This window comes from Merops nubicus, unplaced genomic scaffold, assembly GCF_000691845.1.
Source record: "Merops nubicus isolate BGI_N331 unplaced genomic scaffold, ASM69184v1 scaffold20161, whole genome shotgun sequence".
NCBI classification, from domain to species: domain Eukaryota; kingdom Metazoa; phylum Chordata; class Aves; order Coraciiformes; family Meropidae; genus Merops; species Merops nubicus.
In genome coordinates, this window is record NW_008586474.1 from 1 (window position 1) to 13,554 (window position 13,554).

The 13,554-nt window shown below is 39.2% G+C and overlaps 1 protein-coding gene across 1 annotated transcript; it reads right to left on the reverse strand.

The window, feature by feature from the left end:
• Nucleotides 1-1,960: 1,960 nt before the first annotated feature.
• On the reverse strand, nucleotides 1,961-12,966 carry UBXN2B (UBX domain protein 2B; the record flags this gene model as incomplete). Its single annotated transcript, XM_008948672.1, has 8 exons — nucleotides 1,961-2,257; nucleotides 4,461-4,622; nucleotides 6,510-6,647; nucleotides 7,131-7,240; nucleotides 7,851-7,928; nucleotides 9,493-9,652; nucleotides 10,740-10,811; nucleotides 12,881-12,966. Coding segments are annotated over 8 exons (969 nt in total), but the record flags the coding sequence as incomplete, so codon positions are not given.
• Nucleotides 12,967-13,554: the final 588 nt, after the last annotated feature.

The following is a 13,554-nucleotide window of genomic DNA, read 5'->3' on the forward strand; positions in this document are numbered from 1 at the left end:
AGAGAAAAGAAGCACAAATATGGAGGTCCAGAGAGATTTTCTTAAGAGAAAACATTCAGGTTTGGATAATTTGGCTCTTGTGTGACAAAGGATTTCTGGGAAAGACAAGCAGAGGTGAAGCCTGAGCCTTTCATAAGCTGCCTAGAAGACCAAGCAGCAGGATTATTACCTGAATTTCATGGAAGCTGAGAAGAATTCCCAAGAAGCTCAGCAGCTTTGCTGTGAAGGAAAGATCATCCTCTACCAAGTTCCTTCTCCCTTGCAGCCAGTCTTACGTGTGCATCCACATAGGTCTCTGCTCAAAGAACTGATCTTTAATTAACAATGGTCTTCAGAACTAATAAGCAATGGAATTTTACCTGCATTCTGAACTGACTATCCCCAAACCACTGATTGTCTAAGGTTGATATCACAATACTGACTTCAGCCTCACAACACAGAGAAGTGTTACTATATAAAATAAATGCATAGTAAGTGTCCATTCCTTTCAGTTTAGGCTTACATATACAGCATGCAACACAATTGCCACCACATCACAACAAACTGGGAAGAAAACAAGAAATGTTGCCTCTGGTCTTTTTGGCTTACAACTTTAATTACTTAGAACATGAAATGAATTAGGATTAAAATCATGCGGATATTCAGATTACAAAACAAAATACTTCCAGTACAATCACACGTTTAAAAGTTACTCACTCCAATATCTACTTTGAGGTAAAAATCTAAGATTAATCAAATATAATGAGCAATAGTAAGCTTAGCATAAATAAATATTGAGATTTTCAGAACAAAATAATTGGGGAAAACAGCATTTTTATCAGGTATACTGGTACAAGAGATACAGCCCATTTACCCTCCTTCAGAGTGTGATCCACTCACATCTGATATAAAGCCACAAATACTGTAAAATTTCATAGTACTGAAGCACAGCAGCCAGTTTGCCCACAACATAAGATCCCTATGCACATACTGCAGTGTAGGGCCAAGTTATTTGGAAAAACAAGATATAACTTCCAGGATTTGGGGGTTTAACTACACAGCTTCTAACCAAGTAAAGCAAAAGCTGCACAGCCAGATCCCCCCTGAATATTACAAGCTGCTTTTGGCCAAAATTCCAGATATAAAGACCTGAAATTCAGGTCAAAAATATAGGACCAATTAACATGTCTGCTTTTATGCATGCAAGCCGCAGCATGAACAAGTTCTGTGTTTGTGCACCTTGGTGTTGAGGTGTCTTTTGTTTGTTTGGTGTTAAGTAATGTTCATGTGAAGAATCATGTTCCATGGCATATTCAGGTTCAAAGTGACCACAAGCCTACTCTCATGAAATCTAACCCACAATATTTCTCCAGCTGACAGCGGTCTCTCCCATTTCTCTCAACTTCCAGAAGAAAAAAAAAAGATTCATACTTGTTTTCACCACAAGTAGAACAACTAAAATACAAAGAGGACAATCTATTATAGTCTGCAGTAAGATGAGGTTTGCCTCTCCTGAACCAATTCATTTGTATGAGCAAAAATACAAGGAAAATTACATAAAAACAAGAGTATAAATATTATACTGCACCATGAAACACTGCTAACAATATACAAAAATTATATTAGGGTATTAATTATCTGTCAACCTATTAAACAACACCTCAATATTAACACAGCTTGGAAGGTAAACATAACCTACAGGCTAGGTTTTCAAATGGCTGTTTGTCAGTGCAGCATAAAACATTTCCATAGTGCAAATCCTCCTGCCTGTATGAAAGATACTGTCCCCTTCAGAAAAATGCTTCTGACCCCCCACCCCCCTCAAAGTAACAAAGAGTCCAAGTCAAACTTCATTTCACATTTAGTACAAAATGTGGCTTGAAAAAATACTCACATAGGGAAGTTTAATTTTAACACTGAAAAAAGGCTGAACAATGTTGAGAAATTAAAATTTTAAAAGTTAGATATGCTATAGCTGGAAGACATAAAACCCAAAAATCTGATCCGTGGATGTGGGGAAATAAGAAGACACCAACATTTCCTTGTTTTCATCCGTTGGAAACATATTGTATGACAAAACAGCATGCTCCCTGTACTGTGCCAACAACTGTAAGATTACTTTAACTGCTGAAGAATCACAGTGTTAAGTATATCTGCTTCTTGTAGTGTCAGGCTTTCATCTGTTAGCTCTCTATTTGGGAAGGTAGTCACAAGAACAAAATCAGTTGTTGCAAATGCTGGACGGGACTGGATAATGAAATCTCGAATATCCTTAACCCTGTGGAAAGGATACAGACATGAAAACTCTGCAGGATTCCATTTTGACATAAATATCTGAACATTAAGATGATCAGAGAACACACAACCTTCTAAGAGACTAAACCATTTCATATGTCCTATTGATTTTATGTTTCCATTTGATCCTTGTGACTAATGGTTGTAGCCTCGATTTTTTTGCTTCTTATATAAAAAACCATGAAAAACTAAAATGTTTTCTCCAACAACAAATAAAATTTGTAACATAGAACTATACTGAAAACTGGTATTTAACATAGAAAGCCAAATGATTTTGACACCAGCTGTCAAAAATTTCACTATCAGTCAGTGCATGCAAAAAAAGCTGAATTAACAATGGGAGGAGGAGCCTTAAACTATATGGTGATGAGGAAGCAGAGGAGGATTACCAATGCACTTCAATAGCTAGAGGTTTCCCCTACTTTCACCCAGCACTGAATGCATAAAGTTTTATGAACTTCATAAAACAAATCACATCAACAGTATAACAACAATAATTTCATTTCATAAAACACGGATGAAAAATAAGCAAGATTTTACAGATAAAAACCTGAAACTTGAGTTTTCTGTCCTAAGACTGTAAGCTGAGAATAAATCTTTCAATACCTATTGTAACTAAAGCATAGGCAGATGTACTGTGGTCAAATAAGCAGTCTTCAACTTTCTATTAGTCTTCAGGGCTTATGATACAAGCAATGGACTTTAGTAGCTGACTTTGGTCATACATATGGCAAGGACAACTAAAAAAAATTCATGTATATTATTCATGGATATTAATAATGATTAAAATCTGTCAGCACACCCCTTGGTTAGAGATGTTACTGGGAAGTTCATCCCTTCTACTGGTTCATGCAGACAGAAGGAAACACACCATGGCTACACTGGCTCGTGATGAGCCCAGCTGTTTATCTAAGGAACTTCTTCAGCAGATGATGTGAAGAAAAGATCTGGCCTGTATGTCAGGTCTGCCAAGATAGGATTTAGCTCTGCCTCCCTCTGTAGTGGTGTATGATGTCAGAAAGCTGCACGTTGGCTGTGCACTCATTCTGAGCCAGAAGGAAATAAGGGAAGAGGTAAACTCTCCATATAACAATATTAACATGGAATTGGGTCCATGCTTTGATGACCTTCAAGGCAGGATTCAAGCTCACTTTCAGCTGTGTTCTAACATCACAGTGCAGATTTCAGACCAGGGCTGGCTTGAAACCTGCTTGCTGTGAAGTGTGAGTGGAACTACTGCTCCAATCTCTGCCCTCTGCCCAAAGGTCTATCAGCCACGCAGTGCAAAGTAGAACTTTGCAGAACCTTGCACTGACACAACCTCTCAGGCAAATAAATGGGGTTGGCCAACACCATTTATGGCAATGGCCCAACAAAGTCAACAAAACTGATGGCAAGCTCTAATCAGCAAACTACTAAGACATCTAAAAACCCTGGCAAGTCTGCACGCTGCCAATTCCTAGGAGATGACCATCCAAGACAAAACAGAGGTTGGTTCTCAGTATCACGTCCAGCTTACATGCCAGAATTGAGCATGTTATGTCCCTACACCCTTCTGCTTATGGGCTGCAGTCTACACTTACAACCCATGTCATGTTTAGTCAGAGTCTCAGGTATAATGAGGTAGAGGGCTGGAGCTCTGATTATGACCCTGCCTGGTGCACGACGTCCAGCTCTGGGGTCCTCAGCACAAGAAAGACAAGGACCTGTTGAAGCAGGTCCAGAGGAGGCCACAAAAATGATCAGAGGGCTGGAACTCATCTGCTGTGAGGACAGACTGGGGGAGTTGGGGTTGTTGAGCCTGGAGAAGAGAAAGCTCCAAGGAGACCTTACTGCAGCCTTTCAGTACTTAAAGGGGGCCTGTAAGAAATATAGGACAGACTTTTAGCAGGGACAGTTGTGAAAGGACAAGGGGTGATAGTTTTGAACTAAAAGAGAGGAGACCTAGACTAGATAGAAAGAAGAGAAATTTTTACAGTGAGGTGGTGAGACCCTGGCTCAGGTTGCCCAGAGACGTGGTTGATGCCCCATCCCCAAAAACCTTCCACAAAAATGGCACAGAACTAGAACATTTCAGTGGAGCTATATTCTTCCCATTTTTATGTCTTGCTGATACTCATTTAAGGATAAAACACAACCTTATCAAAATAATGATGGTTATCTGCACAGATGCAGAATGAATTTACCTGTGTGTTTGGTTAAATCTTTGTATTAATCGGCTTCCATCAGCTAATCTGATTTGAATTTTAGTTGCTGGCACGGAATCATCAATGAGGACAGGTGCATTGAGAATGGATTTGTCCTCCTCCTCTGGGGAAGAAGGGGTGCTGACTATTTCAGGTGTAAGGCTAGAGGATTGAAAAAAAAAGAAACAGTTGTTATTAATGGAGTCAAACCAGAATGGAATAAAGTTTCAGTTGTCTTTTTCTACCATGTGTAGCTAATACAAACAAGCAGCAAAAATCCTCTCAAAGTTGTCTGAACCAAGGATAAAAAGTTACATTTGCATTATTTTACATAGTCAAGTACAAATGAAACTATCTTTGTCTATGCTTACAGAGTATGGAATGACAGTCACCAATGCTAAGATACAATATATATCTTCTGAACTGTACTAAAAAATAACCAAGCACCAAACTGCTTCAGTAATTGCTTTCAGGAGCACCACTGTGATTTTGGGCATCCCACACCCTTTCCAGGCACAAATGATATTAACAGGTGACGGGCAGCATCACACAGCAAGTGTGGAATTTTTTACATTTAGTATAAAAAGAATACCAGTCTAGCTAGAGAGAACCATTTGGTTTCTCCTTTCATTCATTACATACCTGACACTTCAAAAACTACCAAATCAACCAAAAATGGCACACAATACTTGTGCACATTTTCTTACATGCCAAACCTCCTCTCTTCCCCATCTATTTTCTTTAATAATCAGAGCAAGTGTCCAGGTGAAGAAATTACTATATAAAATTGTTCCCTATGTCACCCCTACCAGAGCTTACCACCTTCTCAGTTTTACTGAGCACGTTTGTCTTTTTTATTTTTAAATTAGGAAATATAGGTTAAAACCAGTTCAGAATCATGTATTGCATTAAATTACTCGCTGCAGCACACCACTACTATCTTTTTTTGGCAACCAAGCATTTTACATGAATAAATGCAACCATGAACAGAAACTTAGAAGTATTTACAGTTCAACAGGTAATATCAAATCAGCTGAAAAAGACGCTGTGAAACCTACAACTGTTATGTGAAAAAAATGATGACTGCCAGAGTTGAGGTCACATTACTGTTTACTCCTACTGACCAGCTTAAGCTGAACAGAGATCATGCACTTTTGGACAAAGTAGTCTGAAATGTTCAGTCACCAGAATGAATTTTGGCACATGATGTATCAGTTCAATCGAATTATAAACATTTAAGAGTTTTTACAGCATCAGCCTACTCTTGCACTGGGACAGCAAATGAAAGGGAACGAGGTGTAAGCTTTCCTCAATCATTAAATTTCATTTTATTTGCTGCATATATGAATTTTATACTGTAGTCAGAGATGACAGTTGGAGGAAGTGGGGCTCCAGTCAGAGGTTAGAAGTTGAGCCCCTCCTCTCCCACAATCCAGTATAAATTCATTTCAGGGAGCATGTAAAGGAACTCTGGTTGGTTCCCTAAGAATAACCCCAAACAAACAGCTCCTAGTATAGGTTCTTGCAGCATCATTTGAAGTTTTAATCAAATCCTAGTAAAAGTTTAGGAGTCCTCAGCACAAGAGAGACAGGGACCTGTTCAGGTGGGTCCAGAGGAGGCCACAAAAATGCTCTGAGGGCTTTAACCCCTCTGCTGTAAGGCCAGGTTGAGAGAGCTGGGGTTGTTTAGCCTGGAGAAGAGAAGGCTCCAGGGAGACTTTATGGTGACCTTTGAGTACTTGATGGTGGCCTGTAAGCAAGATGGGAACAGACTTTTTAGCAGGGCCTGTTGTGACAGGATAAAGGGTGATGGCTTTAAAGTAAAAGAGGGAAGATTTAGATCAGGTATGAAGAAATGTTTTACGCCAAGGGTGGTGAGACCCTGGCCCAGATTGCCCAGAGAGGTGGTAACTGAAATCAGGGATGAGACTCATGACACAGAATAATTTTATGTTGCTTTGTCATCTGATTAGCTGTTCCAACAATCACTTATTAAATCCAGCTTTGGAAACAGCATATGAACACAGAACAAAAAACCTAAGTTTTTACCTTCCAAGTTTCTGCCCTTCACCACTGAAGGCTTTGAATCGCAGTCTAGGCTTCACATATTCCTGTTCTTGGTGGTCTTCCATATCCAAATTAACCTGGCCACCATGAACAAGTCGCTGCAGTTCCACGGGAATTTCCCTGAATTACAAAAAAAAAGTTCCCCAATTACATTCTGAACCACAATACAAAATTACACAAAAACCTTCCTAGTAGTAGAAAATCATGTTGTACTGTTGATGTTTACTTTTAGTATAAAATCATGTTGTACTGTTTATGTTTACTTTAGGCATCCAAATGGTTTATGAATTGATTTAATCCTAAAGAAAGAGAAAAAATCAGTGAGCTGACGTTCAAAACCTAGAACATACTGACACAGTCAAAAGCTAATAACAAAACATGTCTGTAATAAGTAATATTCAGAATTAAATCACTAGAAGGAACCAAAGTGTTCCAAATCTTTATATGCCCCATGCATCTGATAACAGATGAAGAATATATCTTCTGGGTGCAGGCAGAAAAGAAGCCTGGAGATTTTAATAATTATAGGCAGTGTAAGAAAGTTTGTTTTTTTTCCACTTCACTTTAAAGACATACCTCAAAAAAGTTGCCATTTTAACCTACCCTCTTTTAACAGACTCAAGAAACTGAGCATTTGTTGGGTCTGAATAGGATCTCAACTCGCCATCATCTAAACTGAAGCCATTCCTCCATAGTTTCAGCAAGATTTGAACCTATGAAGCAAATACAGTGAAAAAAAAAAAAAAAACAAAACAGACAAAGAAGGTATTTCAAATTAATAAAGATTAATTATGCAATTTTTGATCTATCCTAACAGATTTTGGCCTTACTCATTCCTTTGGTTTGTTTCCAGAGAAGCTTAACATTTGCTGTAGCCAGTCACATGAATGCCAAGCATGGAGAACTTTGTTTTTCAGATTCCCAAGCCTGCTGCTTCGCCATTCCTTGAATACATCCATGCCCTTCAGTTTAAGACTGGCTACTTTGCAAGCCACAAGAAGAAACAATTCCTAACCTAAGAGGATTAAAATGTTAGCACAGCTAAGAGACTGCAGAAGAACAGCTGGAAGAAAGTAGCTGAAAGGAATTTCAAAGTAATTTCCAACAGAAAATCCCATAATGGAGGCCCTAGGGGTATTCAATGAACATTTGTCCTCTGTGGACACTTCCAATTTAACAATTTCTACTTAACACATATCTAATATTTAGATTAGTTTTTCCTCATAGATATAGTTGCAGTAATATTGGCATTTCAAGCTCTAAACAGGATTAAGCAGACATCTGTTACAGATTCTATTTCCTGCTCTCCAGGATTTTACTTACATCTTGATTTTCTCCATAGATGTATTCAGAGTGCTTTTGTGATGAGTCACCCAATCTATATCCACCACCAGAAAACGACTGGAATAAAAATACATAGCAGAGCTTATTGAAATAAATATCTGAAACAGTTTATTAAAATTCTTACCTAGATGCAAATAAAAGCATCAGCAAGCTTGCTTCTGTGTTAAAAAGCAAATGCATTGTTCCAACTTGCATACTTTCGAGTGGAAAATTGAACCCAGTCACCATAATCAGGCTAAGCAGATTGTGATGCCTTTCAGTTTCTAATCTTTACATTTTTTTCAAACATTAGAATCACAGAAAAACAGAATGGGTTAGGTTGGAAGGGACCTTTCAAGATCATCTAGTGCAACCTACCTGCAGTGCGCAGGGACATCTGCAACTAGAGCAGGCTGCTCAGAGCCCCAGCCAACTGACCGAAATGTTTCCAGGGATGGGGCATCAACCATCTCTCTGGGCAGCCTGGGCCAGGGTCTCACCACCCTCAGGGTAAGAAATGCCTTTCTTCTCTCTAGTCTAAATGTCCCCTCTTTTAGTTTAAAACCATCTCCCCTTGTCCTGCCTGTTTTTCTTATAATCCCCCTTTAAGCACTGGCAGGCCACCAGGTCTCCCCAGCTGGAGCCTTCTCCTCTCAGGCTGCCCCAGCCCAGCTCTCCCCTGCTGGGCTCCCAGCAGAGGGGTTCCCCCCTCGGGTCACTGCTGGGGCTCCCCTGGCCCCGCTCCAGCAGGTCCCTGTTTCTGCTGTGCTGAGGACTCCAGAGCTGCCCCAGCACTGCAGGGGGGTCTCCCCAGAGTGGGGCAGAGGGGCAGGATCCCCTCCCTGCCCTGCTGCCCACGCTGCTGGGGGTGCTGCCCATGATCCATTGGCTGCTGGGCTGTGGGTGCACAGGACCAGCTCACATCCAGCTCCTCACCCCACAGCGCCCTCAAGTCCTTCTCCCCAGGGCTGCTCTCAATCCCTTCATCCCCAGCCTGTGCTGATACTGAGAATTTCCCCAACCCAGGTACAGGACCCTGCCCTTGACCTTGCTGAACCTCATGAGGTTTCCATGGCTTCTCAAGCTTGTCCAAGCCCCTCTGGATGACCATCCCTCCGGCATGTCAAGGGCACTGCTCAGCTTGGTGTCATCTGCAGACTTGCTGTAGGTGTGCTCAATCTCACTGCCTGTGTCACTGATGGAGATATAAAATGGTACTGGTCCCACTATGGGCCTCTGAAGGACACCACTTGTCACTGACCTCCACCTGGACATGGACCATTGACTGCTGCCCTCTAGAAGGAATGCAACAGAGAAGAGGTTTTTATGTGAACTGCAGGTTTTGGTGTGGTGGTTTTGTTTGAGTTTGTTTTTGGTTTTATTTTTAATGAATTTTAATTAAACTTAAGCAAGTAATTCCAGTTTGGCTTGATTTCTAGCGATTTCCCCTGAAATTGTGTGGTTCTTCCTCACTTTATTTTCTAGAGCAAGCTATTTGAGCACAGTTTATACACAATGGTGTTGAGCATTCCTCTGCTATTCACATAAAGGACAAAAAGCCATATTTACTCCCTTGTGCTTAGATATCCAAGTTTCAGAGAGACTAATGTAAATAGAGATCAAAATATCTTTTAAGTTTTACCTTAGCTTTACTGAAATCAGAAGATGCTCTTGAGGCTTCATCTAACGGGACAGCCCCATGTTCTTTTGCTTCCTTGAAGAGTTCAGCAACAATTTTACTTGGATTATTAGAAGCTCCAGAAATCTCCAATCCTCTGTATTCCAAGTCACCTGAATAAAATCTTTAGAATAGTAATGTTCATAAGCAACAACACTTTAAATGACAAGCATACCTCTCCTCTCCCCATCAAAAGAAAAAAAAAAAAGAGTCAAATTTGGCACAAAACCTTCTCATTCTGATCACAGAAATGTTCTACTTGGTTCTGACCTTCCCAGCAATCCAATAATCCAGCAAACCAATTGTGTTTTTCCTCAACACAGCCCCATTTCTAGCTCTTGAAGAAAGGTTAAACTACAAAAAATTCTGTTCAAAATCATATCTGATTATCAAGATCAAAACAGTCCATGAAGATTATCTTGAGGAAGGGCCTATAAATCTCTAAATACCAACGGAATAGGTGGTATAATAAAAAAATCTGTATATACATTCCAAACCTGGCAAACCTGACTGTTTTGTCTTTGATAACAAGTGTTAATAACTAATAAAATTTAGTGTTTTCTACTTTCCTTAACTTTTTCACTTAATCACTTCTGGCAAAATCAATCCCTGTGGAACCATCTCCAAAGCAAATGACTTCAAAATGCTGTTGATTTCACCACATTTTACAATTTTCCCCAAACCTTTAGGGGCTATGAAGGTGCTGTCAATCATACTGCTTTTATGATGTCACATAACTACCAATCCTTTTTGTAACATCTCTCCTTTGTACAGAAATCTGTATTTATTATATGGAAAATTTTAAATAATTAGATTCAAAAGAACAGCAGTAACAAGATGAAACAAGAATTCTCATCAGAATTTGTATTCAAATAAAGTTCATACTCAAGTATTTGAGAAATTCACAGAACAGTTCAGGGTATTGGAGAAAAGGTAAAAAAGCTCTGAAGTCTAAGTGCAAGTTACAACCTTTACATCCATTACTAGATCACTACAGCCAGATTCTCCTAAATATAGTTTTACTATAGCTGCATACAGCTAACACTTACCCTAAGAAATCACATAGCATCTCTGTATTTACTAGCTCTTTGCAGGGCAGACTTAGCTCACATACATTTTGAAAAACAAGGGGGAGCAAAGTGTGAACATCAACAAGAAATGCCATTACTTACACATTCACTAAATGATTTTTTAATTTGTTTTCAAAATACCTTTGGTTTCCTTTGTCATCGCTCATGCTTCTCTCTGGTTTCCTCAACCTTCTAAGAGAATCAATTTTAAGACTGCCAAGAGAATAGAAGAAAACATGTGAAGAAGACTTGTACATACACTTCAGTAAGTATTTAATAACAAACTTCTGAAATTACTTCTTTTTCAAAACCTAAGGATAACAAGCTGTTGGGGGTTTTTCTTTGTCCTCATCATACCTTTTTTTTTTTTGCCAAAGTACATAGCCATCAATGCTTCTCAGTGAATAACCAGGAAAAAGTGCATGTGTGGCAGAGGGTCACTTTGCAGTAACAGCTGGACTAGCTGATTGTTTTGGGTTCCCTCCAACTGTACTCTACTGTTCTATTATATTCTATCAGAGGTTATGCAGAATTCTGCATTACACCACTGGGGGTAATGCACAAGCCCAACAGCTGCTTCAGAATCCAGCTTAGCAGAACTAATTAGACTTCAAACACTTCCCACATTCTAGCTGGTTTTGTCAAGAGGTAAGCTGCCCTGTGAAGTGAATGTTGGCTTTCCTTCATGTCCTGGAGTTCCTGTTTGTGAGGATCCTAAGAACTAAAAGGTAGGAGTTCTCACTTGTGTTTATACAACTTAGAAAATATGCTGAATGGCAAATTCACAAAGACTTCCAAAGATGATTAAAATGAAGAATCAGATTCTATTTTATGATCAGGACAGATCAATAAGCTACCATGGGACTAGCTAGGCTTGTTACCTCGCAAAATGCCCTGATACAGGCTCTCATCCATGTAGTACTTAATAATAAAATTCATTTATGCAGATGTTTATGATGTAGCTGACTACCCTGGGACAAGAACATACAATGTGCTCTGTGAGTCATGGCAGGTCGCTAGTTCAGATTTATGCAATTTGTCTGATTACCTTTGACATCAAAGTATAGCAGAGCAGGCCATCGCTTTTTGAAGTATCAGTGTTAATAAAACAAGGTAATTCTATATCCCAGTGAAGGACCTGGTTCTTATTACTTTCTCAGAAAAAAAAGTGTTGTTATGGACTTGGATCATGGGCACTAGAAACGCTTTAAAATCTCCTATTTTCTTCCTTTGTCACATTTTAGGTTTTGTGGGGCTTGTATTTTTGTGGCGATAGTCCCAAATTTCTTAAAGCAACTTACACAACATATATAACATGGTGTTTTTTCCAGTAGGGCCCAGAGACATTCTTCTCTACCTGCAACTGTGGAAGGCAAGCAGAGTAGATGACTCCCAAAACATGACCAAAAAAAGCTTTTATTTTCCACGTGTCACCTACTGTGCTAAAATCCTGGAGATCTGCATTTGCAGATGTACTTGAAGCGTGGCTTTCATGACTCAGAACCTTTCTGCTGCTACACCTCCCTTAAAACAGAGATCTATACTGGCAGCAGCGATTGAAAGACAAGCCAAGGACAAGACTTGTTACAGCACCACTGACAGTAATGATGTCAAGACTTCTTTAAAACTAGTTCAATAAAAGATAATTAAAAACTGGCAAGATTTCTTTATAAAAAAAAATTAAAACAATGTTGAATATTCAAATGCTACATGAATTGCTAACACTGCAGGCCAGCAGAAGCTGGATTTATACACAGAAACCTATCTTTCCTTTCCTTTTTTTGCCATGGCCAGAAAAATTCATTAAGAAGCCCTTCTTATTTCTCTCACCCCTACTAATGAACCTAATAATTTTTCAAACAAACGCTTGTTTCACCAGGCAATGATGTTAAATGCAACAGTCAAAGCAGCTCACTTGCCAAGTTCCACACAAACTACTGAATTCTGAGGAAGCAATAAAGAAATACAGTTATTTTTCTGATCAAATTCTAGGTGTGTAAAAACAGAGCCACATTGCATTTCACGTAAAGCATCTTAATCCTGTCTTATCTGGAGGGGGTTTAAAGTGTTTTGGAATACCATATAGCACAAAGGCTCCTAAATAAATACAATTTAGAAAGCATTCTGAGAAGTTCCGACTATGCATTATTACAGAGATCCACAACTCTGGATTACGAACAGCCGCCCATCGCTTTTTATACAGGGAGGAGACTGAGTAATTACAATAAATTTTTGTGAGTTAATACAGTAGCTATTCAACACATTTCTAAAGCACAACTTACCTCTGTGATGCTTTTGTGGCTGCTGGTTTGTCAGGACACAATGACTGCCTTTTAGCTTCATCTTCATATAACTCTGCCAAGGCCAACTGTAGGAAAAAGGACTCTTTTTAAAGGCTGTAACTCTAGAACTACATATGGAACAGAAATACGACAAAAAACTAATGCAAAACACACACGTCACCAGAAAATTAGAAATATCAACATGAGAAATCCCAACTGCTCCTCATTAATGGTAACAAATTGAAGTAAAGTTGCGAGGCTACCCTCTGATAAGCCTGGGAAGCAAATAATAAGTCTTACAAACACTTCACACAGAGATGGAGAAAACATAACTCAGATAAGCTCATACTGGAATGAAGAACCAATTCAGCTGCCTTGGATTCCAGACATCATTGCAAATACTTCAGAGTAAAGATACCCGACGTATCACTGGCAAGTTCATTTTTAGCAATTTTATGGGCACATCTAACATGTAATTTTTAGCCATCTTAATTTTATCCTGACTTTGTTTGTCAAGCCATCCTTAATTTTGTCCCCAAGCCACTTTTTTCACACCACATGAGTGATATTAATATTTTACCATGCACACTAGAACAGGTACCAGGCTCCAATTCCATTACAGTTTTATGTTGAAGGAATACACATTAAAATAAAATGAAACCTCATCTGTCCTT